The sequence below is a fragment of the Ranitomeya imitator genome, chromosome 3 (assembly GCF_032444005.1).
Source record: "Ranitomeya imitator isolate aRanImi1 chromosome 3, aRanImi1.pri, whole genome shotgun sequence".
Taxonomy (NCBI): Eukaryota; Metazoa; Chordata; class Amphibia; order Anura; family Dendrobatidae; genus Ranitomeya; species Ranitomeya imitator.
The window spans coordinates 571,814,516-571,840,329 of record NC_091284.1 but is presented as its reverse complement, the minus strand read 5'-3'; the positions used below and the strand labels follow the sequence as shown (position 1 = coordinate 571,840,329).

General features: G+C 43.9%; 1 protein-coding gene and 1 long non-coding RNA gene across 8 annotated transcripts in view; one reads left to right on the top strand and one right to left on the bottom strand.

Moving 5' to 3' along the window:
* The window catches only part of LOC138670540 (uncharacterized), a 119,579-nt gene extending 100,555 nt beyond the window's left edge, over positions 1-19,024 (bottom strand). Inside the window, exon 1 of the long non-coding RNA XR_011319347.1 lies at positions 18,864-19,024. This is a non-coding gene — a long non-coding RNA (uncharacterized lncRNA). The remainder of the gene's footprint in view (positions 1-18,863) is intronic.
* Positions 1-25,814, top strand: part of POGLUT2 (protein O-glucosyltransferase 2) — a 279,270-nt gene that overhangs the window by 144,537 nt on the left and 108,919 nt on the right. For all 7 annotated transcript variants that reach the window (XM_069757956.1, XM_069757957.1, XM_069757955.1 and 4 more), the window contains one exon: positions 52-141. In XM_069757956.1, the coding sequence (XP_069614057.1) occupies positions 52-141 (90 nt within the window). The remainder of the gene's footprint in view (positions 1-51; positions 142-25,814) is intronic.

The following is a 25,814-nucleotide window of genomic DNA, read 5'->3' as shown; positions in this document are numbered from 1 at the left end:
TATGATTAAATCTATGTGTTTTATTTAATTCCTTTTTATATTTATTTACAGGCTAAAAAGATTGCAGAGACTAGTCAAGAGTTTGCAAGAAACAATTTAATGGGAGACCATGTTTTTTGCTACTATTTTAAGCTTTTCCAAGTAAGTTTCATCTTTGTTTTGCAATAGATTATTTTTCTGAAGTATCTAGCATTATCTCTGTATTATGCTGTAATGGATTTCATGCAAAGTGCCATGGACACAAGGTCATGAAGCACAGAATATAGTGTTATTAACTGTATAAAATGCCTCTTTGCTGATCCCTGGGGGCTCAACTACTTTCCTCCCTATATTCGGGAATGGGACTGTGTGTCTCCACAATGAAAGAAGTAGAGGTAGCAGTTTATTCATGTGATAGAAGTACATGAAAAAACTAGAACTTCGTAGCTGCGCAGCTCCTTCACACATTCGTGTTTCCAGTACCTGTGGTATCCGTTTTTTTCACGGATAGCACACATAACCATTGTAATCTATGGTACTGTGCAGATATCTGTGATTTTACATGAACCGTGTGTCTGTGCAAAACACCTGGAGTCGTGTCCATTTTTTTTTGGATGACAAGGACCAATACAAGTCTATTGGCCCGTGGTAAAAGTAAACACATGGACGGTACACTGATGACACACTGATGACAATGATACCTGATTTTTCACGTTTGTGTTTTATACGGATGTGTGAAGGAGGCCTTATAGTGTAGAACAAAAAAGCAACATCAGCACTTCATAGGGTAGTACTGATGTACCAACAGTGGATGATGATATCTGTCACTCAGCTTGGAGAGCAGGGGCAGACTGGGACTGAAATTCAGCCCTTGATGGCATGCTGTTTCCACACCCTTTTCCAGATTGGGGATCTATTTTAGTAAAAATTACCTAGAAAAAAAAGATTTACTACAAGACTTGTATTTCCACTCAAGCTATTGCTACTCAATATATAATAATAATAATAATAATAATAAATACTACATACTGATCATTAATTAAAACCACTGTACTAGGACTCATATTACCACCATACATTGACAAAATAATGGTAACATCAGTTTTATACCATAGCTCTGCAGACCATATATGCGTATAAGGTAGAGGTTCTCCGTGTGATTGCTGATTGTCATTCATTTTCCCCTTTCCATTCAGTCATAACTGCGAGGTGTCATGGGGTTACTGCAACGGAGTGGAGCCAGAAGACTGCAGCATCTAGTGGCTCCTACTCCGCCGCTGAGAAGAAGCACTTCTCCAGTGTATTAAACATGTTTATTTATTCCAGCAGAACAGGGGTTAATCAGCCATGTTGGAAATTCCTGCATTCAGCTGTGCTCTGTTAGCTACTTCTTTTCCCTATAAAATATGGGCTCGATTACCAAGTCGTCGTCAGAGTTAGCAGTTGCTGCAGACATAGGAGTGGTAGAAGTTGGTTTTGAAAAGGAGAGCTGGAGGAGTTTATTAGTGATTGTTGGCTGGTTTGTACGCTTGGTAATTCCTTATCCTTCCCTGTTTTGCTTTCTTCCCCTTCCTACACACCCTGGTGAATACCTCTGTTATATGTGTGCGTATTTTTTTGTGTGTAGAATTTTCAGTTTACCCTTGTCTTTGTTACCCTGTCTGTCGGCTGGTGTACTGTGGTGCACAGTAGCGCCCCCTCTTCCCTGGATGGGGGAAGGGAGCAGACGAAGGGCTAATCTAGGAGATAGGGCTAGGGCGGAGGCCCGGCGTCTTCGCCATCTGAAGTATACCGGAGAGCAGGGGATCTAGGGTGCACCCTAGTGTTAGGGCCAGGAAAGGTTCCCCGGTCCCAGGTCACTCGCCAGTCGAATCGTGACACCATGACTGTTTTTTCCATTTATAACTAGTCCCTGCAAATTGTAACTCTTACAGATACCTTCTGCTTACTGCTTTTCCAGCCCGTCTTCATATTCCCCCATCTCTACACAAGCGATATAGTGCTATAACCAGTGCCTTAGACAGTAATAATGTCATTTCTGTGCCTTAGACAGTAAGAATACCTGCAGTGCCCCCACACAGTAATAATACTTTCTTTGTACTTCTTCGTAATATTAATGCTTCCCTTGCTTCCTTACAGCTATACAGCAACCTACAAAAATAATGTCCCCCTGGTCCTCCTTGTAATAATAATCCTCCTTTGTCTCCTTCAAAGTAAACCTGTCAGCAGTTTTGGTCAATATAAGATATGGCCGTCACCTGTCAGGCATTATATACAGCATTCTCTAATACTGTATATAAGCCTCAACCCGACCTGGAAGAACTGAAAAATAAGTTTTATTATACTCACCTGCGGGGTGGTCCGGTCCGATGGGTGTCGCTGGTCTTGGTCCGATGGGTGTCACTGCTCTTTGTTCAGCGCCTCCCATCTTCTTATGATTTTGCCCTCCTGCTTGCTTCTTGTGGATAATGCGACCCTGCATCATCCACACAGGCTCCCTGGCATCGCGCTCCTGCGCAGGCATACTTCACTACCCTGTTGACGGCAGAGCAAAGTACTGTAGTACGCAGGTGTTGGAAAAGGTCAAAGAGCCCCGGCACCTGTGAACCGCAGTACATTGCTCTGCCTTCAACAGGGCAGAGAAGTACACCTGTTCAGGAGCGCGATGCAGGGGAGCCTGAGCGGATGATGTAGGGTCGTGTCATCCACAAGAAGCAAGCAGGAGGGCGGCGATCATAAGAAGATGGGAGGCGGCGACCAAGATCAGCGACACCCATCAGACTGGATCGCCACGCAGGTGAGTATACTAAAACTTATTTTTCAGTTCTTAGAGGTCAGCTTGAGGGCTTATATACAGCATCATAGAATGCTGCATATAACCCTGAAAGGTGATGGCCGTAACTTATATCGGTCAAAACTGCTGACAGGACAGCTGTGTATCCACCAGACTTCTGCACAACCCAACTGATGGTCCCAACCCCATTTATAAGGCAAGAAATCCCACTTATTAAACCTGACAGGGCACACCTGTGAAGTGAAAACCATTCCCGGTGACTACCTCTTGAAGCTCATAAAGAGAATGCCAAGAGTGTGCAAAGCAGTCATCAAAGCAAAAGGTGGCTACTTAGAAAATGAGACATAATTTCAGTTGTTTCTCACTTTTTTGTTAAGTATATAATTCCACATGTGTTAATTCATAGTTTTGATGCCTTCAGTGTGAATGTACAATTTTCATAGTCATGGAAAATAAAGAAAAATCTTTAAATTAGAAGGTGTGTCCAAACTTTTGTAAACTTACTGTATGTGGACCCAGAAGAGGAACAGGCCTTGGAGATTGCTGCTCCAGGGGACCTGGATGAACTATCACTCCACCCGAAGTTTGAAGTGACCATTATGAGCCTTACCTGCAGAAGAGGCAGGAGTGGTTGCGAAAATTGTGGGCATCTGTCGGCCCTCAGAAGAGTATAGTGGAAGAGTTTTCGCCTATGGAATGGCAATCTAAATGAGAGGGGGAATGTAGGGAGGTCGACCGGACCATGGGTACCTGCATGTCGGGTCCAAAACTAAAAAGGCTGCATCCTCTGTTCCCAGGTGGAAGCTTGAAGGGGGCAGACCGTCCCCTGCTGCCTGAGGGAAACCTGAGTGAGAAGGACCTCTCTGCTGATGAAGGGGGGCGGGGAGAACCAGAAAAGGGCGTGCAGCGTTGGGGGCATAAGATGAGAAAGCGCGCAAAGCAGGGGAGTCTGGCGCCAATGCAGAGCAGTGCAGAGGGCAGCACAGAGAGCAGTGCGCAGAGTGGTGAGCAGCGTGCTCTGCTGCCCCAACCAGAGAGGACCTGCATGGCCACATAGAAGAAGCCCCCGTCGACTGCAGAGAGAGCTGTGCGGAGCAGAACCGTCCAGAGCAGTGCAGAGCCATACCCACAGAGCAGAGCTGAGCCAGGTGTTGCAGCAGCCACAAAGAGGAGTGCTCTGTCCTGGGAGCACCAATGCCACGCAGACCAGCGTCCGCCGTCGCCCGTCGCCAACAGCGGGGACCAGGGAGAGCGGGACGTGCAGTGTGTCCAGTGACTGCCACAGAACCGGGTGCTGTATACTACGTGACTGTGAGTACCGCACAAGCGCTGCCCAAGAGAGACCGCATATGAGACTGACACTTGTGCCCTGACGTTGTCAGCAGATAGTTGCCTTGACATTTGTGACCTGAATTTTCCATTGAAGATAGTTTAGGAACTACGTTGGGCTCATACAGGACTGTGGCCCCTACCTTTATTAGTCACTGCAGTATATGGGCTAGGGGCAGTGGAAGGTCCCATAGATTGACAACTGCCGCCAGAAGACGGACCATCGACTACAGCATCATTCACAAAAAAAATTGCACCCACCGTTGCCGGTGCTATTGAGTTCACAGCAGGAGCTGTAGTTTTGGGACTTCCTGGTACGCTTGCTACCGAGCTACCAAACTGTTGTTATTTGAACGGTTGTATTTCACTTTGCCATTTATACTGTTTTACTCTTTACCTCCCTGCGTGGAGTATTTCATTGTAAATAAACATGTTAACCCTTGCTCTGCCTCCTGTCCGTCACTTCATCCCACGTTCCTACTAGTACCTTACACCCACATAGTCCAGCATGAGGCCTGCACAACTTCCTATGCACAGTATTGTCCCCACAGCCTTCCATACAGTTTAGTGCCTCAAAGCTCCCCAAACCTTATGATGTCCCCCACAACCCCTCACATGATATGATGTCTCCACCATACACACCAAACGCGCCCGATAATATAGGAGAAAAAAATAAAAGCCCGTGTCAGGTTTTCTTAATCCAAGCTTGACCAAGTCCACACTCTCTTTTACTTTGCATTTTTACTACAGCTGTGGCTGTAATTACAATGCTCTCCAGTGAGTTCAGCATGTTTCTATGCACATCTCGGGTGACACGTGATGACCCTCGTATAGTGGGGAAAAAAGAATTTAGTCAGCGACCAATTGTGCAAGTTCTCCCACTTAAAAAGATGAGAGAGGCCTGTAATTGACATCATAGGTAGACCACAACTATGAGAGTCAAAATGAGAAAACAAATCCAGAAAATCACCTTGTCTGCTTTGACAAGATTTGTTTTGCAAAATATGGTGGAAAATAATTATTTTGTCACCTAAAAACATGCAAGATTTCTGGCTCTCACAGACCTGTAACTTCTTTAAGATGCTCCTCTGTCCTCCACTCATTACTTGTAGTAATGGCACCTTTTTGAACTTGTTATCAGTATAAAAGACACCTGTCCACAACCTCAAACAGTCACACTCCAAACTCCACCATGGTGTAGACCAAAGAGCTGTCGAAGGCCACCAGAAAAAAAATTATAGCCCTGCACCATGCTGGGAGGACTGAATCTGCAATAGGCAAGCAGCTTGGTGTGATGAAATCAACTTTTGGAGCAATAATAAGAAAATGGAAGACATACAAGACCACTGATAATCTCCCTCGATCTGGGGCTCCATGCAAGATCTCACCCGGTGGGGTCAAAATGATCACAAGAACGGTGAGCAGAAATCCCAGAACCACATGGGGGGGCCTAGTGAATTATCTGAATAGAGCTGTGACCATCGTAACAAAGGCTGCCATCAGTAATACACTACGTCGTCAGGGATTCAGATCCTGCAGTAGTGCCCGACGTGTCCCCCTGCTTAAGCCAGTACATGTCCGGGCCCATCTGAAGTTTGCCAGAGAGCATTTGGATTATCCAGAAGAGAATTGGGAGAATGTAATATGGTCTGATGAAACCAAAGTAAAACTGTTTGGTAGAAACAAAACTCATCGTGTTTGGAGGAGACAAAATGCTGAGATGCATCCAAAGAACACCATACCTACTGTGAAGCATGGGGGTGTCAACATCATGCTTTGGAGCTGTTTCTCTGCAAAGGGACCAGGACGACTGATCCATGTACATGAAAGAATGAATGGGGCCATGTATTGTGAGATTTTGAGTGCACACCTCCTTCCATCAGCAAGGGCATTGAAGATGAAACGTGGATGGGTCTTTCAGCATAATAATGATCCCAAGCACACCGCCAGGGCAATGAAGGAGTGGCTTCGTAAGAAGCATATGAAGGTCCTGGAGTGGTCTAGCCAGTGTCCAGATCTCAAACCCATCTAAAACCTTTGGAGGGAGTTGAAAGTTCATGTTGCCCAGCGACAGGCCCAAAACTACTGCTCCAGAGGAGATCTGCATGTAAGAATGGGCCAACATACCACCAACAGTGTGTGCCAACCTTGTGAAGACTTACAGAAAACGTTTGACCACTGTCATTGCCAACAAAGGATATATAATAAAATATTGAGATGAATTTTTGTTAATGACCAAATACTTATTTTCGACCATAATTTGCAAAATAAATCTCTCATTTTGACTCTCATAGTTGTGGTCTACCTATTATGTCAATTACAGGCCTCTCTTATCTTTTTAACTGGGAGAACTTGCACAATTGGTCGCTGACTAAATACTTTTTTTTCCCACTGTATATGATCCCCCTCACTGCCTCAGTTATTATTTGTTAAGCATGTTTTTAGGGATCCTCTTTGTTATTTTTTGTGGCAACTTTGCAGTAAGTGTTATTTTTTTTGCTTCTATGTATAACATAGTGAGTGGTTTCCAAGCGGAAGCCACCAGAAGAATGGCCAGGTCAGTTCTTTAAGCTGATTCATGGTTTTCAAAGCCTTATGCAGATAAGAGAAACTCAAAAAGACTGAACATGTAAACAGCAAGTCTTATTGACATTTCAGTGCATATATTCTTTCTTTTTAGTATTCGTTAAGCGATTTCTCAGGTGGGTTTTAAAGTGTGCCCACCTGAAAAAGACATATATATGTGCATATACCAGTATAGGCTCTATATGTAAGCAAGAATGTATCTACTCACAGACATCATGCAGATTTCTTTATTAGGCTACAGGCACACATCTTTATGTTTACATCTGTGGGAAAAAAATATTTTTATCCTTATGTCATTTGTGTTGCATCTGTGCATCCGTTTTTTTCTCATCCTGTGTTAGGCCTCTTTCACACTCCCGTCACAATCCGTCAATTTTTGAGAATGCAGGATCCTTCAAAAAAATTTGCAGGATCCCTCATTTTCTCATAGACTTGTATTAGCGACGGATTGTGATGGATGGCCATCCGTTTCATCCGTCGTGCACTGGATCCTTAGTAAAAAAACGGTCCGTTGGGCAGAGAAAATGTTCAGAGGAACATTTTTTCTGCACGTCAAAAAATCGGTCAGCGACGCATCCTGCGTTGCCCGTCACTGGCTACAATGGAAGCCTATGGGCGCAGGATGCGTCGCTGACTGTGAAAAGCAGGAATCCAGCGACGGGTCCTGTCTTTTTAAACTGGGTATGCGTGGGAGAATTTCCCATCAGGGAAATTCTCTCTCGCTCGCTCTCTTTCTCTTTTTACTATTGATGCTGCCTATGCGGCATCAATAGTAACCAGATATAATGTTAAAAATAATTGAAAAAATAAAAAAAATCACAGTATTCTCACCTACCGGCGTTCCCGCGCAGCGTCACCGATGCTCCCGGCAGCTAGCGTTCCTAGTAATACATTGCAAAATCTCGCGAGAAGTTGCGGTCTCGCGATATTTCGCAATGTATTAGTATTACTAGGAACGCTAGCTGCCGGGAGCATCGCTGCGCGGGACGCTGGTAGGTGAAAATACTCCGATTTTTTTATTTTTTTAACCTGGTTTGTGTTGTGTATGCAATTTCGCAGCGGAAAACCGCTGTGAAGACGCATACACAACAGGTGCACATAGCCTCGACGGGTCCGTCAGAAAGACGGGCCTAGTGCACCCGTTTTTTACAATCTGCACAGGATCCGTCATTTCAACATTTTGACAGATCCTGTGCAGATTGTAAAAATGGAAGTGTGAAAGAAGCCTTAAAGGGAGGTAGACTGAACTCTTTTTAATCCATTGACTCTTAACAAGCCTCACAGATCGAACACATGGATCACTTTTAAAACTGTTTTGTATTTAGATCAGGGAAACTGAAATGGTCCGTGTGCTGTCTGAGATAAATAGGCACAGCATGTGGACGCGTCATATGGATGTGTGGATGAAGGAAATATATAATTGTAAGGGAAACTGTAATATCAGTAAACTAACTAGTTTAAGCTGCATCCACATACTGTTTCTACACAAAAGACATAACAACTGCTTACTCTTATTGTAGGAACTCAGAACCACATTGGGGGTCTTCTGGAAACATACTGAGAAGTGCCAAACATGGCAGCTCAGCTCCTGGACCCATAGCTTCAAAGGGGCTAGCAAATAGTTTGTAACTAGGCAGAATATTCCCTATTGACCGTATAGAGAGGAGTAGGGGAGACACAGTATAGTTGAAATGCAAGGCCCTAAATTAGCCCATCGTCCAGTCACAGACCAGCAATTTTTAAATAGTCCAATCCAGTTGTTCCTGGAAATATGAGCCTATAGTCAGGACTATGAAAAGCTGAGTGGCACAAAAGAAAGTTGTTCACATATGAAGCTTGCTTGTTATCCATAATTCATTTTCTTCTCTCAAGTAAACAGAAGAACAATAGGTATTTCTGTTATTTCTCCCTATTTATTTTATACCAGTTTTGCATATTTTTGTGTCGTTTTATTTTTATCTTTTTATATCTTTTATTGTAAGCACTGTATATTTTTATTTTAAAGCTTAAAATTGTTATGGAAAAACAAAAAATTTACCTAAACACTAACAGGCAGGTAATTGCAACTTACGTGTTGTTGTGCACGGCGCTGATTTTCCCCAGCACATAGCTCCTGCTGAGGATTCAGCTGCCTCTGCTGACTTGACAGGGTGGGACTTCTGGTGTCATTCTGATTGACAGCCGGCTCCCCAGTTAGGCAGTCCGGCTGTCAATCAGAACGATCTCGGAAGTCCCGCCCTGTCAACAGAGTGGAGTGGAAAAGAAGCCTCCCCTATGTAGACATGACGTCAGCAGAGGTTTCTAAATCACCAGAAGGAATGGTCTGTGGCGCGCAAAAACGGCGCCGTGCAGAACAGGCAAGTAAGTTGAAATTACCTGCCTGTTAGTGCGAAGGTATATATTTTTTTTTATAAAGTCCCGGATATCCTCTTTAATAAGTTTGCTCCTTGTATGCTTCAAAGAATCCAAAGCCTTTCAGAGAGTGTAATATATGAATCAAACTGACCCTAAGAGATAGGGAGAGAGAAAAAAAGGGGAGCAAAAGCCGCGCACTATCTAAGTGTAGTAAAAACTGTTGCTAAATTGCACGCTATAATAGTTGCACTCACCAGAAACCGGCGAATTGAGGCATAAACAGGATCCCACAGGAATCCCGAGGAGGTGGATTGCAGCTCGACCAGCTGGGCTCACGGGAGGCTTCAGACAACCGTGGTCAAAGCAATCAATAGACGGAGAGATACCCAGATAGTTGTCGGCGCTTCCGTCACAAGATTCTTGTGGTGATGAAATAGAATCGTTTATTTAAGAGTTACAGGATAAAACAACGCGTTTCGACTCCAAACATCCAGGAGTCTTCTTCAGGTTCATTAAAAAATATGTAAATCATACATAAAAAAAAGTACACCACATTTGCTTTATATATACCTTGCTTCACAAGAAACTAAAGGAGCAGAATGTTGAGGGAGCTCTATAGCCACACCCAACCAGATAAAAGGGAGGCTAGTCCTCCATAAAAACAAAAAGAAAAAAAAATCCCAAAAAATTAAAATCTTTTTCTTTTTTTTTTCTTCTTTTTTTCCCCTTCCTTTCTCTTTCTTTTTTTCCCCCTTTTCTCCTCTAAAATTCAACAACAATGCATGATTCAGTCAGCATTATTGATCAAACTTTTTCAACCACATCATTCAGACCATTGGGAAATAAAGTCTGGAGTTGGTTAATCCAAAAGGATTCTTTCCTATTCAGCACTTGATTGTGATTCAGTACATTTTCAGGGATGGATTCTACAGGAATGACAGTGATATTACATTTTTTTATGTTTAATTAATAAATGTCTAGATAAACTGTGTTGAACAAAACCTATTTTAGTATTACGGCGATGACCATTAATTTTCGTTCTTAGCGTTTTGGTCGTACGGCTGACATATTGCAGGCCACATGAAGAAGACTCCAGGATGTTTGGAGTCGAAACACGTTGTTTTATCCTGTAACTCCTAAATAAACAATTCTATTTCATTACCACGAGAATCTTGTGACGGAAGCGCCGACAACTATCTGGGTATTTCTATGTCTTTAAGAGAGTGTGTAACCTTTTGATTGTCTGACATTAACATATTTTGGGAATCATCACCTTGTGTGTTTGAAGAGTCGTGGCAGTGTGTTAAGAAATTGGGGTGAGCAGACTGTGATTTATACTCACTTTATAGCCTAAAACAGAGGTTGAGTGTTGGATTTAGTGAGAAGAGATAAGTTAACCCTTGCAGACGCACCTCACGTCACGTGCTGAGAAGTGCGTATGTGACAACTTGGTGGCAAGCGGTGGGATAGGTTTTTTTAGTTCTCTTAGATCATTAGTACTTGGTTTAAACAATTATTCCCTGTACTAAAGAACTGGTTTCCTTGCGAGGAGTGCACCAGTTCTATTTTTGCAACCAGTTTCCCCTTCCCGTTTTCTTTTATTTGGTGAAAGGCTGTTTACTGATATGGCAGCCTTAAATAAGAAGCAGAGCAAGGAGGCCTTGATGGAGCAGTGTATTGTGGCACCTGAACAAAAAGAAAGCCAAACTCAGAGGAGCCAAGCAATGGACCTTGTCTTGGAAACAACTTCTCAGGGTACCAACATTGCCTGTTCTGAAGAGTACATGGACGTTTCCTTGCAAATGGCCTTACAACATCTGGGAGAATGTGATGCCAGTATGCGCCTGCAGTTTATTCTAAAGTACCAGCAGACTGCTGCAGCCCGGGGTGAGAGAGATGCTGCTGGTGCTGCTGCAAATGTCATGCTGAGAGAGAGGCCGCTGCTGCAAAACATCAGGCTGAGAGAGAGGCTGCTGCAACAGAACGTCAGGCTGAGAGGAATTTTAAGCTTCAGGTGGCCCATGTACCAAGGAGTAACAGTTCTCAGCTACCCCATTCCCAGGACATAAATCCAAGGAGACCGCTTTTAGGAAACTGCCCTGTGATGGCGAAAGATGGAGACTTAGATACTTTTCTTCGGGCGTTTGAAAAAACTTGCAGGCAATACCATCTGCCCCGTGATCAGTGGACACAGTACTTAAATCAAGGGCTGAAAGGCAAAGCCTTGGAAGTTTTTGCTGACCTTTCACCAGTGCTAGATGGGAACTATGAGTCTATAAAAGAGGCCTTGGTCAGGAAATACAACCTCATCCCAGTGGTATGTCAGAAAAAGTTTCAAAATTTACAGCGGAGATCAACTGACACCTATGCAGATGTCATGAGCACCTTTGATTCCAGGTTCCGTCAATGGATACGAAGACTTTCTGTTATCAGCTGTGAGGAACTGCAGAATTTTATGGTCAATGATCAATTCCTCCACGTCTGTCCTATGGCTGTATAACAATTCGTGATCAAGAGATCAAAACTGCTGAACAAGCTTCAAAGATTGATGACTCTTATGTTATGTGGGCAACAGGATGTCAGAAGCTTGGAAGTCATCAGGATTCAGCTGGAAGGGAGGTAAACCAATTGGGGACCCCTCTCCCTCTGCCAACCGATTCCCAAGGCAGTCTACATCTACTTTCTCTGAGGCCCCTGGGACCAGACAATATTTTGTTGACACATGTCGATGCTTTACGTGTAACAAAGTGGGGCATGTTAGTGTTGTTTGGCCTGATAGGAAGAAAAGCCCCACTATGACCACCAAGCTGCCGGGGCTCTCACCTGTCTTATTTGTGGCTGGCACTGATGTGAAGAATAATAAGAACTGTCAATCTGTCACTGTGGGCAAAAAGTTAGCATTGGCCTCAGAGACACTGGAGCAAAAATAGCTCTGGTACGTCCAGAAATGGTGACCTCTGTGGACATAATTCCATGCCTGCCATGTGTGTATCTGGACTGGGGAGCAGGAAAAGGACTGAGGGAAATGGGTGTGTCAGACACCATCCCTACCAATGTGTTGCTAGGCATGGAGCAGGACAGGATGGTATACCACTATGTTCCTGCCTTGCAAATGAATGTCACGAAGAAGGAGGAAGCCAGTGACCCGCCTGAGAGCCTGTGAGATGCAGGAATACGCACAGATGTGCAGGAATTTTCTTATGTGATGGCTGTGACCCGCAGACAGGCTGCTACTAAGACTCAACTCAAGAATTAGAGAATGAGTCTCAGAAAGAACTGCCAGAACAGGAGGGCCCTGCACAAGAGCCTCCACACATAACAGACATACTGAAGCCCCCAATAGCAGACCCAGCATCCGATCAGGGTTCTGGCATCCTCACTAGGCTGGGACCTATAGACTGATAGAGCATCCAGAAAGCTTTGGTGACAGATGCCAGTCTGGAGAAGCTGAGCTACCTTGCAGATCAGCCGTCTGCTGGGTTTCACAAGGAAAGATTATACTGGGACAAGGGAAAGCTGTATAAATAGACCCGCGCAAATGGCATAACAGAGCATTAGGAATGTGAGAAGCGTCTGGTTGTCCCCTATCTATTCATAACATATTTGGGGACTTATCACCCCGTGTGTTTGATGAGCGATGGCAGTGAGCTAAGAAATTGGGGTATGCGGACTGTGTCAGGGTGTGATTTACACTCACTTTATAGCCTAGAACAGAGGTTGAATGTTGGACTGAGTGAGAGGGGATAAATTAACCCTTACAGGTGCACCCCACTTCAGGTGCTGAGAAGTGCATATGTTACAGTGTGAATGTAGCCCTTATGGTGATAAAATGAGAAATGTACAGTATGCAAGATGTTAAAGGGGTCCAGTCACTTATCCATTGAATAAGTTGTCAATATAAAATTGTTTGGGTCCATCACCCGGTACCCCCACTGATCATCTGTTATTTGCTCCAGTGGCAATGGAATGGGATCATATGGAACAAGGCTGCAGACCAGAACTCCTTTCAATGTGTACCACCTGCTGCCAGGTACTGTAGGACATCTCCTTTACTGTGTTTACATCCAGCCTGATGAGCTGTTTGCAGCTGATCAGTGGGGCAGCCAGGTTTCTGATCTCATATTGATGACCTGTCCAATGTCATGCTGCTGCAATGCAGGTAGGTGCAGGCTTCACTAGATGGTAGCAGAGAGGAAGCAGGTCTGCACCTAAATAGAGATGACCTGCAGTGCAGCAGTGAGGCTACAGAATAGTCAAACAAGCCAGGTCAAATCCTAACACTGTAGCATTGTACCAAAGGAAGAAGCAAACTCGCGGTCAGAAACAAGCCAGGGAATCAGTAACGGTCAGGAGCGCACAAGCCAAAAGACAAACAACAGAAACAGGTCAGGATACAAGCCAAGTCAAAACCAGGGAGTGTGCACTCTAAAGGGAAACACTGAGACAAGATGGGAATAGGGGAAAACAGAGACACGGGTTCAGACAGCAAATGCAGCAGGACCAATCAGAGCAATCAGAGTCAGCTGCAGCAGCACTAGGCAAAAACTATAACTGACATCGCCTGCTGGAAGCTGCTGCGATAAATAGCCAACCTGAACCCAGACAGAGGCTGAGAAAGGTTAACTCTTGACATGACCAGACCGGGAAAAAGTGAAAACAGGACTCAAAACCCAGCCTGGGTCATGACATCTATACTCTGTAGGATATGTCATCAATATGGTGTGATTTGACAACCTTGTTAATGTGAATGAATACATTTAACCCTCCGTCAGGAACAATGGATCTGACAGGCGCAGCACTTCTACTTTCATTTCTCCCTTCTCACCAGATTTTCAGGAATCCCCCTCCCTCTAGATAGTCTTCTGGCTCTAGCTGCTGTGTGAAACCTGATACCACAGTTGGTCTGCAGAGCTTCAGGAAGGAAGATGATGATGTTCGTCCTTCGTTTTCGAAGATGACCATGACTTCAGGGTTAGAAGAGAATTAATAGTTATGGGTCCGGAGGTGGCTGATGAGTCCAATACGGGCCCTGAAGGTTCGCCCACATACTTGACATACGAAAGCAGATGTGGTCAGTACACCAGATTCTACTTGTGCCTTGCGTACAGCACGCTTTCTTTTTGTGTCACAGATTTTCCTATCTTCAGCTGCACGTGCTCCTGAGGTGATCCTGCCCCACCAACCTGGACGATCCAGGGCAAGCTCTTCCCACTCATTGGTGTTGACTTCCAGGTTTTTGAGAGACACCTTAAGGCAGTCTTTATAGCGCTTCTTCTGCCCCCCAACTGCTCGCTTTCCTTGGCACAGCTCTCCGTACAGCAGTTGTTTCGGTAGTCGGCTGTCAGGCATTCGGACCACATGTCCAGCCCACCTGGCTTGGACTTTCAGCAGGAGAGTATAAACGCTGCAGAGCCCAGTTTGTTCCAGAATTGCTGTGTCCGGGACCATGTCTTGCCACCTGATGTGGAGGAGTCTGCGGAGGCAACTCATGTGGAAATGATTAAGCTGTTTAGCAAGCCGGCTGTACACTGTCCAGGTTTCGCTAGCATAGAGAAGTGTGGTGAGGACCACTGCGCAGTAGACCTTCAGCTTGGTGGTAAGGCTGAGTCCCCTTCGTTCCCAGACGTTCTTACGCAGTCTCCCGAAGGCGGCACTGGCTTTGGCGATTCTGTTATTAACCTCAGCGTCTATGGTTACTTCACGGGAAAGTGTGCTGCCTAAGTAGGTGAAGTTATCGACTGCTTTGAGTTTTTGCTCCTTCACCGTGATACGTGGCTCCTTGTACAGTTTTCCTGGAACCGGTTGATACATGACTTGGGTTTTTCTAATGTTGATCTCCGCAGTGGTTGAAGTCATGACTTGCGCTTGACTTGGATTAAAGTGAGGAGGAGTTGCGCAGTCGTCAACCTCACTCTCTCGCCCGTACCTATCGAGCCCCAGTGGCAAGAACTAGGCGAGACAACCGGAGATAGGTCATGGTGCAGTGGATGGCCAGCAGTGTCCTATATGTGCCTCGCTGCGCCCTCTCAGCGCTCCACAACACTGCTGGAAATCGCTTGTCTGTCCGTTGAATCTTGGTTTCTTCCGCACAGTCTGCCATATCCAGTCTTCACATGCAAGGGTAGGCAAACCCTTGAAAATCACTGTAGGTCTCAAAGAAACCCAACAGCTACCCTCACCTGGTTTGGCCCGCCTGCCAGGGCGGTGTTCCGGGGTGTACCCGCTGCCGCATGCTAGCAGCTACTTGGAGGTACAGGTGAGAGTTGAGCATCAGATGAGGACCAAAGATGGAAAAGCTGTCCAAAAAGGACACGGCAAGCACTCCACCAGAGGTGCTACCTCTATCTAGATACCCCATATACCCCGGAAGAAAGATATAGCTGTGCTGGCTTCTCAGGCTCATTGGTCCCGAACACATCACACTTTATAAGGTTGGTATGTAATGTTTTTAGTCATTACTATTGTTTATTTAGCTTGTTTTATGAATGGATAGAGAAAGGATTGTGGATATTTCATATAAATAAGGCAGATTTTCTTACAAATGAATGGCTATTTTGTGGGAGTTTTGAAATTTGTGTATATCAAAGTTATTACTTTTATGTTGAGTAAATGGGTTTGTTTTGCACCTGATATTGTGTAGTCTCTTTTATTACATCCCTATGAAGGTCTATGATCACTTTTAGATCACTGAAATTGAGAAAATTAGATATTCTAGGCATTTTTCTAGCCTGCGCTTGACAGGCACATTGTTCCATTACGAGTTAGTGTGAATATTGTTCCTGACGGAGGGTTAAGTAAAATAAAACCAGAAAAACTCTTTTAAAGTATTGATTTTTGCATTTTTAGCCTTTTTGATACTGTTCATTAAAAAATTACTACACAGTGATATACATTCATTACAGTGATTATACACATGTTTATCAAATAAACAACCTTATCACAAGAGAACTGAAACAAACAGGGCGCTTCGGATTGGATTGAAGGAGGTCCTATCGGCAAAAGAGCCCCAGCAGCGTCGGACTGGAGCACCTTGGGCCCACCAGAGAAAATCATTCTTGGGGCCCACTATGTAGCTACAAAGAAATAGATACAAGACCACCAACTGTGCAGTAAAAAGTGCTAATATCAGGGTATAATATAAGGTAGTTCACGTCTTAATTATGTAGCAAGGGTTGGGGTAGCCCCCTCATAAAATATAATGCAGTCCCCTCTCTTAGAATATAATGCAGCACCCCACAAAATATAATGCAACCCCTTAGGTATAACGCAGTCCCCACCATAGAATATAATGTAGCACCCTCATAGGGTATAATGCAGCCCACCACAGAATATAATGCAGTCCCCTGAGAGAATGCAGCCCCACCACAGAATATAATGCAGCCCCCCATAGAGTATATTGTAGCCCCCATAATATAATGTAGTCCCCTGAGAATAATGCAGTCCCCCCACAGAAAATAATGTAGCCCCCTCATAAAGAATAATGCAGCCCCTCTCCACCCCCATCATTGTCCTCATCACCACCTCCATCATTGTCTTCTCCCCCTCCACCCCTATCATTCTCCCCAACCACCTCTCACTGCCCAATCCACCACCTGCATCATTGCCTCCTCCCCACTATCATTTTCCATTTCATTACCTTCATCATTGCCTCCCATCACCTCCATCATTGCTTCCCCCCACCACCATCATTGCCCATTTCATCATTTCCTCCCATCGCCACCATTGCCCATCACCTCCATCATTGCCTCCCCCACCACCATCATTGCACATCACCTCCATCATTGCCTCCTCACCATCATTGCCTATCACCTCCATCATTGCCCATCACCTCCATCACTGCCTCCCCACGACCATCATTGTTCATCACCCTCATCACTGCCTCCCCACCATCATTGCCCATCACCTTCATCATTCCCTTCCTCACCATCATTGCCCATCACCTCCATCATTGTCTCCCCGCCATCATTGCCCTTCACTTGCATCATTGCCTCCCCTCACCTCCATCATTGCCTCCCCATCACCACCATCATTGCCCATCACCTCCATCATTGTCTCCTCCCACCACCATCATTGCCCATCACCTCCATCATTGTCTCCCCCCACCACCATCATTGCCCATCACCTCCATCATTGTCTCCCCCCACCAATATCATTGTCCTTCACCACCACACACACACACACACACACGCAGGCACACACACCTCTCATCACAGGCACACACACACAGGCATACAGCACAGCTCACCTCCCTGCAGCAGCTCATCCCAACAGCATCTTCCTCGCTGGAAGCTTTCTGTCTGAGACAGCACGCTGGTTGATGACGTCATCCAGCTGGGCTGTCTCAGACAGGAAGCAGGACGCCGGGATGTGAGCTGCTCTGTGTCAGTCTGTGTGCCTGCGTGTGTGTATGTGTGCGGTGCTGTCTGTGTGTGTGTATGTGTGCGGTGCTTTGTGTGGTGTGGTGGTGGAGCTTTACATGCGGGCAGTGTTAGCTGCAGCCTGCAGCTAACGCTGCCCGCTATTAAAGAGAAATGGTATTCACACCTCTCCACGCCCATAGGGGCATGGGGAAGCGTATTCATTTTGCTTTAGCAGCGGGGACTGGATCCTGTCTCCAGCTGCTGCTACTGGCACAGGGTGGGCCCCCTTGACTCAGGGGCCCCATAGCCACTGGCTGGGGGCCCCTGGAGCAGTGGGGGCCCTAGGCAGCTGCTGGTCAGTATACCAGCTGGTGTCAGTGCCTGGGCCCACCGGAGAATCCTCCGGTTCTCTGGTGGGCCAGTCCGAGCCTGGCCCCCAGTCAAACTTTTATGGCTTGGTGGAAAATATACTTCATATGTCTATAGTTGGAAAACCCTTTTAAAGTCAGCCATGAAAAATCCAAACAGTCTTCCCATCTCATTATGTGAAAACTCTTGCTACTTCTTGAGAAGTATTTGTTATCTCTATCTCCCTGTTGTGCTACATTATCTGATTCTCCCGTCAAGCTCAGTTTTTTTTTTTATGAAGCAGCTTTATTTATTCGTGACGGTAGTTTTATTTAGATTTATCTCATGTTCCATCAAGAAACCTTAACCCTTGTTCATTAGGTATCTTGGAAATCTAGATTAATTTCACAGATTAAGATTATTTTAACATAACACCTTGTGGATTATCTGTACACAGTAGTCTAGATAAGATGTATGCGATATGCTGTGTCTTCTGCTGTAATAAGGTCTACTAGATACAGATATTCCACACTCCGGCATAATCTTGAAGAGACCAAAAATTCTGCAATTAATCAACCTAATGTGCTCTACTGTGGATGTAGTGGAATAGATATTATTAAGAGCAAGAATTTTCATATCATTGTAAGCATTGTAAATTCTATTGTAAATTAACCTCCTTCTCCTAGGTTATATCTCATTAATCCTTGGAAGGCTAACGTCATTGCTTACAGCATTGCATTAATAAAATGAGTAAATCATTGTATATGAACCCAACAGTGTAATTTACAGTATTTTAAAATGTCCTTTTAACATTCATGGTAATATCACGGTATGGGCCCATGGGCTTTTGCAGTTTGTACAGTATAAGTAATAGCACTGAAGACATTTTATAGTTTAGCATTCTTCTCCTTTGCTTCTAGAATACCAAGGTCATATGATTTGTCTCTGTTTAGTTTTGTCCATTTTAAATTCCTTGTAAGTTTTCTTTTTAATTGTCGCGTGAGAAGTTATGCCCTCCCATAGTCCTGTAGGTCACTGACTCCTTTCTTTGTGTAATTTTACTATTTTTGGACAGTAGATATGATCTTGTAAATGTTAAGAAATTACTTTACCTCTACAAGGAATCCAAGCGGAATCTTCATATGTCCTCTTTTAAGAATATGACCAAATCCAGCTTAAAGTCTGGCCTCTTCTGTATTCTGTGATGACTTGGTTAGAGACTCCCTCATGTTTCCAGACCCACCTCATGTTAAAAGCAAAGTTCTCAAGGGTCTTGTCCCTCCCAAAATGAGAGACCCTAATAAACCAGACTTGCCTTCCTCTTTTAAAATGTAATACTGTAATAAGGGATTTGTTGGGTAAATTAGATGCCTCGCCATTAAGGTTTGAGGTAAGAGATTAAGGAATTTGGAATATTTCTGCTGACAATGCTCTCTACTAGTACGTAACTGTATAGTGTTAATATTCTTTTAGCCTTTTATGATATATGTAGTAAAATCCATTACCTTGAAACAATTTAATATTTAACATCCTTGGTTTATTGGTTTAACCTTCACTTTTACAATATCAAGTGATGAAATACAGATGCCGGTTTTGCTAGAAATCAAGAACAATAATTCATAATATTACAGAATTATACTGATGCACGACAGTGCGGTATGTTTGGTTAACTTTATTTTTTTTTTTAGAATCTCCATACTTTGTTGTGTGACAATACATTTTACGTGGCTCACCGACTCTTCAACAAAAATTTACAATGATTTATGGCATTCCACCTATTTATGAGAACATCAATAATTCACAGCACTCTAACTACACTCTGACACTTGATCTCAACTCACGACCTACCACAACGAAATTGGAACAAATAAATAAATAAAAAAAATTGTTGCAGGTTGAAAATAATTTTCATTGAAGCCTTTGTGACTTGTGACCTGGAAGTCCAGGAGTATCGGATTTTTTGCAATGGTTGCTCATTGAATCTTTAGAAACGATGTGAGCATGTGACCTCCAAATCACAGCTCTAAAATATTTTTGGTCAATCAACTTGTCTAAGAATTGCAGTCACTTGACAAGGGATGGCATACTTGCCTAAAAAGTATAAACGAAAGTAAAATAATTAACTTATAAAAAGCTCTTACAAGGTATTTATAAACCAGTTGTAAGCAACTTCTTTGATATGGCTTCCCTTCCCTGTGTTTTTCTCTAAGTTTTTGATAACTAAAAGGAGAAACAAACAAAAAGCAAAATAATAATTTGTATTTTAAATTTTTGAATCACATATGCTGTAGTTTAATATCACTTCAATTTACTTAATGGCGTTATTCACTACTATGATATAAGCAGGTGACCTGATGCATCAAGCAGACACAGGGACAAGGCAGAAGTATCCAATGAAACTGTTTATTTCCCAAGTGTGGCGGGAAATTGTGGTAGTTGTAGCAACGGTAAAAACAATACAACAGGGTAATCACAGTTGAAATATGCAATACAGGGTATACAATGAATCCTTTTAGTGAACCTGTTACAGCGGTCTCGGGTTAGACATTCTTATAACTTTCTAATACAGGTTGTACTTCTGGTATCATGAGAGTCACAGTACTATCTCTTCTTCTAACAGGCATTAGCGAGGGTCTCCGATTCTTCCCGCTAAGGTGCAAGTCCTCCTGACAAAGTCTAACAAGGGTTGTTGGGCCTCCTTTGCATTAACCGGTCCCCACCCTGTCTGTTGTCCTATCCCAGACCAATCTCTGGGATGTATGGCAGTTAGTGCTGGAAGCAATGGCCCGGCTCACTCGCGCCTCTCGTTCACCACCGCAGGAGTCTCCTCACACGTCTTCGGTGTTTGACTGATGGCTGATGTCCATCATGCCCAGTGAGGTGACAGCTGGGCCCCAGATCTTGACTTGCATCGTCTGGTCTTTAGGTCTTGACCGACACAGGTCTGGTATTTGTGCCTTGACCAGGTTCATCTGGGTTCCGGTTATGGATTTTGACCGGCGCAGGTCTGGTATTCATGCCTTCTACAGGTGCGAATTAAGAGTAGCCACCTCCATATATCAACAACAAATAAAGTTGCACTCTGTAGCCCTACAGCATGAAAATAGGAAATATATGAAATATGAATTACATTGCTGTTCTAGAAAATAGGAAAAATTGAGAATACTTAGCTCACAAATTGCACAATTCATGTGTACCCAGCAGCTGCGATAAGGTGATTCTCGTTGCTGGAAACCTATATAATGTGAATCCTCTCCTAGGCTGAAGCCTGCATTTATGTGGATAGATAGGATTCTGTTATGATTAAAACCGTCAGAGGCTGATGGGTGGAGTGCTCAGTCAGAGACAGAGACGTAGCTAGGGTTTTGGTTCGGGGGGGGCGAAACTTCGGAGTGGGCCTCTAACCAGATAACCTTGCTTACAACTGGGTGACGCACTGTTGCTGAAAATATTCTCTATACAAAGACCAACATGGATATTACCACCATATGGTCAGTGTTAAATACCAGTCCTACAGAACATATAAGAGATTACAGCACAGTTATAGATGGTGACTTACCGCTGATGTTTTTTCTGATGGAGTGGTTTACTTTTCACGTCTTTTCCATCTGGCTCAGACCGACATGACAACTTTTTCCAGCCAGGAATCGGCTACAGAGATTACAACAAAGACACATTTCACGTCTCATATTTTCAGCACTGTCCCCAATGGGACTATTCCCAACCTGCACAAACTCCTTATCTGGCTAATACCCCAATACTGAGCTGCTGCTACCGTATGTGTCCCTATTACTGCACCTGCTGTGTTGTACTGTGTAACCTCTAAATTCTAAAGGAACCCTCTAAAATATAGTAATACTGTGTGCAAGTGCCCCAGAAAACAGTGTCCCCTAGAGACTAATAAAGCCCTCCCTGTGCCCCTTTGACAGTCACAATAACCCAAGTTTCCCTATAACAATAAATGTCCACTTTACATTTAAGAATCCCTCGAGTCTCCCCCCCTGTACAGCTTGCCTATACGCAGTATGATGTTCTCTTATACACAGCATAATGCCACCTCACTGTATAGTATCACCCACACAGTATACTGACCTCTTGGTAGCCCCCAAACTGTTTGATGGCTCCAACACTGTATAATGCCCCCCTGCATAGCCTTCATATAGTATAATGCACCAGATAGTCCTCCATATAGTATAATGCACTCCTCATAGGCCTCCATATAGTATATTGTACTCCCATAGGCCTCCTTTTAATATAATGCACTCCTCATAGGCCTCCATAATATAATGCATTCCTCATAGGCGGACTCTATATCGTATAATGCACCCCCATAGGGAGACTCTATATTGTATAATTCATCCCCATAGGTAGACTCTATATTGTATATTGTACTCCCATAGGCAGACTCTATACTGTATATTATAATGCTTTCCCCATAGGCAAACTCTATAATGTATAATGCACCCCACATAGGAAGACTCTATATTGTATAATACACTCCCCATATGCAGAGTCTATATTGTTATAATGCACCCCCATAGGGAGACTCTGTATTGTATAATGCACCCCCCATAGGCAGAGTATATATTATATAATGCACCCCCATAAGGACACTCTATATTGTATAATGCACCCCATAGGGAGACTTTATATAGTATAGTGCACCACTATAGGCAGACTATATAGTATAATGCACTCCTCATGGTGAAGGGAGTGCTCAGTCAGTAAGCTAACAAAGGAATGACAGAAAAACGACTGGCACATCCAGACTAGTGTGAATAGGTGCATACCAGGAGCAGCTACCTCCATATATAATATACAAAAAAAGGTTGCACTTTATCGTGCAACTCTTCCCTTCACCATCTGGTTTTTAATTACATCTAATCACATTTGGTTCAGGCCGACCCATATGTAGGCTTTGCTGAGAGAGGTGTCCATATTTACCCAAGCATACAGACATTAGCCTTCGGTAAGTGTTCACATTTGGACAGGGAGGTAGGTACCCATCAGTTTAATGAGACCACCTTGACGATGGTTGATGGGCTCACACTATTTGGCCAAATTCTGTGCTAAGCGTCTCAAATTTTTTTTCCTAATGTTCAAAAAGCCATTTTGCTATTCATATTTCATGTATTTCATATTTGACGTGTTTTGGCACGATAGAGTGCAACCTTTTGTGGTATATTATATACAGGTCCTTCTCAAAAAATTAGCATATAGTGTTAAATTTCATTATTTACCATAATGTAATGATTACAATTAAACTTTCATATATTATAGATGCATTATCCACCAACTGAAATTTGTCAGGTCTTTTATTGTTTTAATACTGATGATTTTGGCATACAACTCCTGATAACCCAAAAAACCTGTCTCAATAAATTAGCATATTTCACCCATCCAATCAAATAAAAGTGTTTTTTAATAACAAACAAAAAAACCAACAAATAATAATGTTCAGTTATGCACTCAATACTTGGTCGGGAATCCTTTGGCAGAAATGACTGCTTCAATGCGGCGTGGCATGGAGGCAATCAGCCTGTGACACTGCTGAGATGTTATGGAGGCCCAGGATGCTTCAATAGCGGCCTTAAGCTCATCCAGAGTGTTGGGTCTTGCGTCTCTCAACTTTCTCTTCACAATATCCCACAGATTCTCTATGGGGTTCAGGTCAGGAGAGTTGGCAGGCCAATTGAGCACAGTAATACCATGGTCAGTAAACCATTTACCAGTGGTTTTGGCACTGTGAGCAGGTGCCAGGTCGTGCTGAAAAATGAAATCTTCATCTCCATAAAGCATTTCAGCCGATGGAAGCATGAAGTGCTCCAAAATCTCCTGATAGCTAGCTGCATTGACCCTGCCCTTGATGAAACACAGTGGACCAACACCAGCAGCTGACATGGCACCCCACACCATCACTGACTGTGGGTACTTGACACTGGACTTCAGGCATTTTGGCATTTCCTTCTCCCCAGTCTTCCTCCAGACTCTGGCACCTTGATTTCCGAATGACATGCAAAATTTGCTTTCATCAGAAAAAAGTACTTGGGACCACTTAGCAACAGTCCAGTGCTGCTTCTCTGTAGCTCAAAAGTGGCTTTACCTGGGGAATGCGGCACCTGTAGCCCATTTCCTGCACACGCCTGTGCACGGTGGCTCTGGATGTTTCCACACCAGACTCAGTCCACTGCTTCCTCAGGTTCCCCAAGGTCTGGAATCGGTCCTTCTCCACAATCTTCCTCAGGGTCCGGTCTCCTCTTCTCGTTGTACAGCGTTTTCTGCCACATTGTTTCCTTCCAACAGACTTACCATTGAGGTGCCTTGATACAGCACTCTGGGAACAGCCTATTTGTTGAGAAATTTCTTTCTGGGTCTTACCCTCTTGCTTGAGGGTGTCAATGATGGCCTTCTTGACATCTGTCAGGTCGCTAGTCTTACCCATGATGGAGGTTTTGAGTAATGAACCAGGCAAGGAGTTTATAAAAGCCTCAGGTATCTTTTGCATGTGTTTAGAGTTAATTAGTTGATTCAGAAGATTAGGGTAATAGGTCGTTTAGAGAACTTTTCTTGATATGCTAATTTATTGAGACAGGTTTTTTGGGTTATCAGGAGTTGTATGCCAAAATCATCAGTATTAAACAATAAAAGACCTGACAAATTTCAGTTGGTGGATAATGAATCTATAATATATGAAAGTTTAATTGTAATCATTACATTATGGTAAATAATGAAATTTAACACTATATGCTAATTTTTTGAGAAGGACCTGTATGAAGGTAGCTGCTCCTGGTATGCACCTGGTATATTGTATAATGCACCCCCATAGGCAGACTCTATATAATATAAAGCACCCCCCATAGGCAGACTCTATAGTATAATGCACCCCCATAGGCAGAGGCTATAGTATAATGCACACCCATAGGCAGACTCTATATTATAATGCTTTCCCCATAGGCAGACTCTATATTGTATAATGCACCCCCATAGGCAGACTCTATAGTATAATGCACCCTCCATAGGCAGAGTCTATAGTATAATGCACCCCTATAGGCAGACTCTATATTGTATACCGCACCCCCCATAGAAACACATATATATTATTTAAAGCACACCCATAAAAAATAAATACAATACTTACCCTAATCATCTCTCCTCCACATTTCTCTGCTGCTTGGTGCTCTCGCACATCTCCGGACAGCGGGCGCCAAGTAATGACTTTATGCAAAAAAGAAAGAAAATACCGTATATACATGACTTTATCTTGCCCGCTGTCAGTGTCTGAGTAAGTGACGTAAGACTCTGAGAGGGGGATGATGAGAGAGGGAGCATAACGCTCCATCTCTCATCAATGCGGTCAGCTGTATCGGCATCTAGCCAATATAGTTGCACTTGCGATCACGAGGAAGGGTCCCACTGCTGGCAAAAAGCTCCCCTCCTGCTCAGGGGACCCATAGTGAGCGGGCAGCAGTGCAGGGAGGTTGATTCTGCTGTGCTGCAGAATGTAACTGTATTGTCATGTTACAGTAGTGTTGCTCCTCGTGGCCCCCCTCAGAGCATGGGGCCCAGGGTGACTGCCCCCTCTGCCCCCAATAGCTGCACTACTGGTCAGAGAGCATTGGCCAATATTAATGTGCCAAGCATTCTCAATTTGTACTGTTTTCTAGAGCAGTAATGCAATTCATATTTCATATATTTCACATTTTCATGCTACAGCGGTACAGAGTGCAACTTTATTTATTGGTATTCGGGCCTTGACCGGCGTCGTTTGGTTGCGGCACCACCTGGATTCTGATTCTAGGTGCGCCATAACCTGCTGACCCATGCTTCCTGCTGCGGCCTGTTACCCCAGCTTTAGTGTCTTCTCATGCACACTTCCAGACTGCTCTTCGTCTTGGCGCCAAATTCTCCTCCTTTTTGGCGCGCTGACCTTTTATACCTGGGAACCGCGTCACCTGACCTGGTGTTCCATCAGAACTTGTCCCTCCTGAAACTCTTCATCTTCCAATTGGTTCCGCAGGGACCCGTTTGAAAAGTAGGTGTCAGTCTTCCTGCACATATTCCGC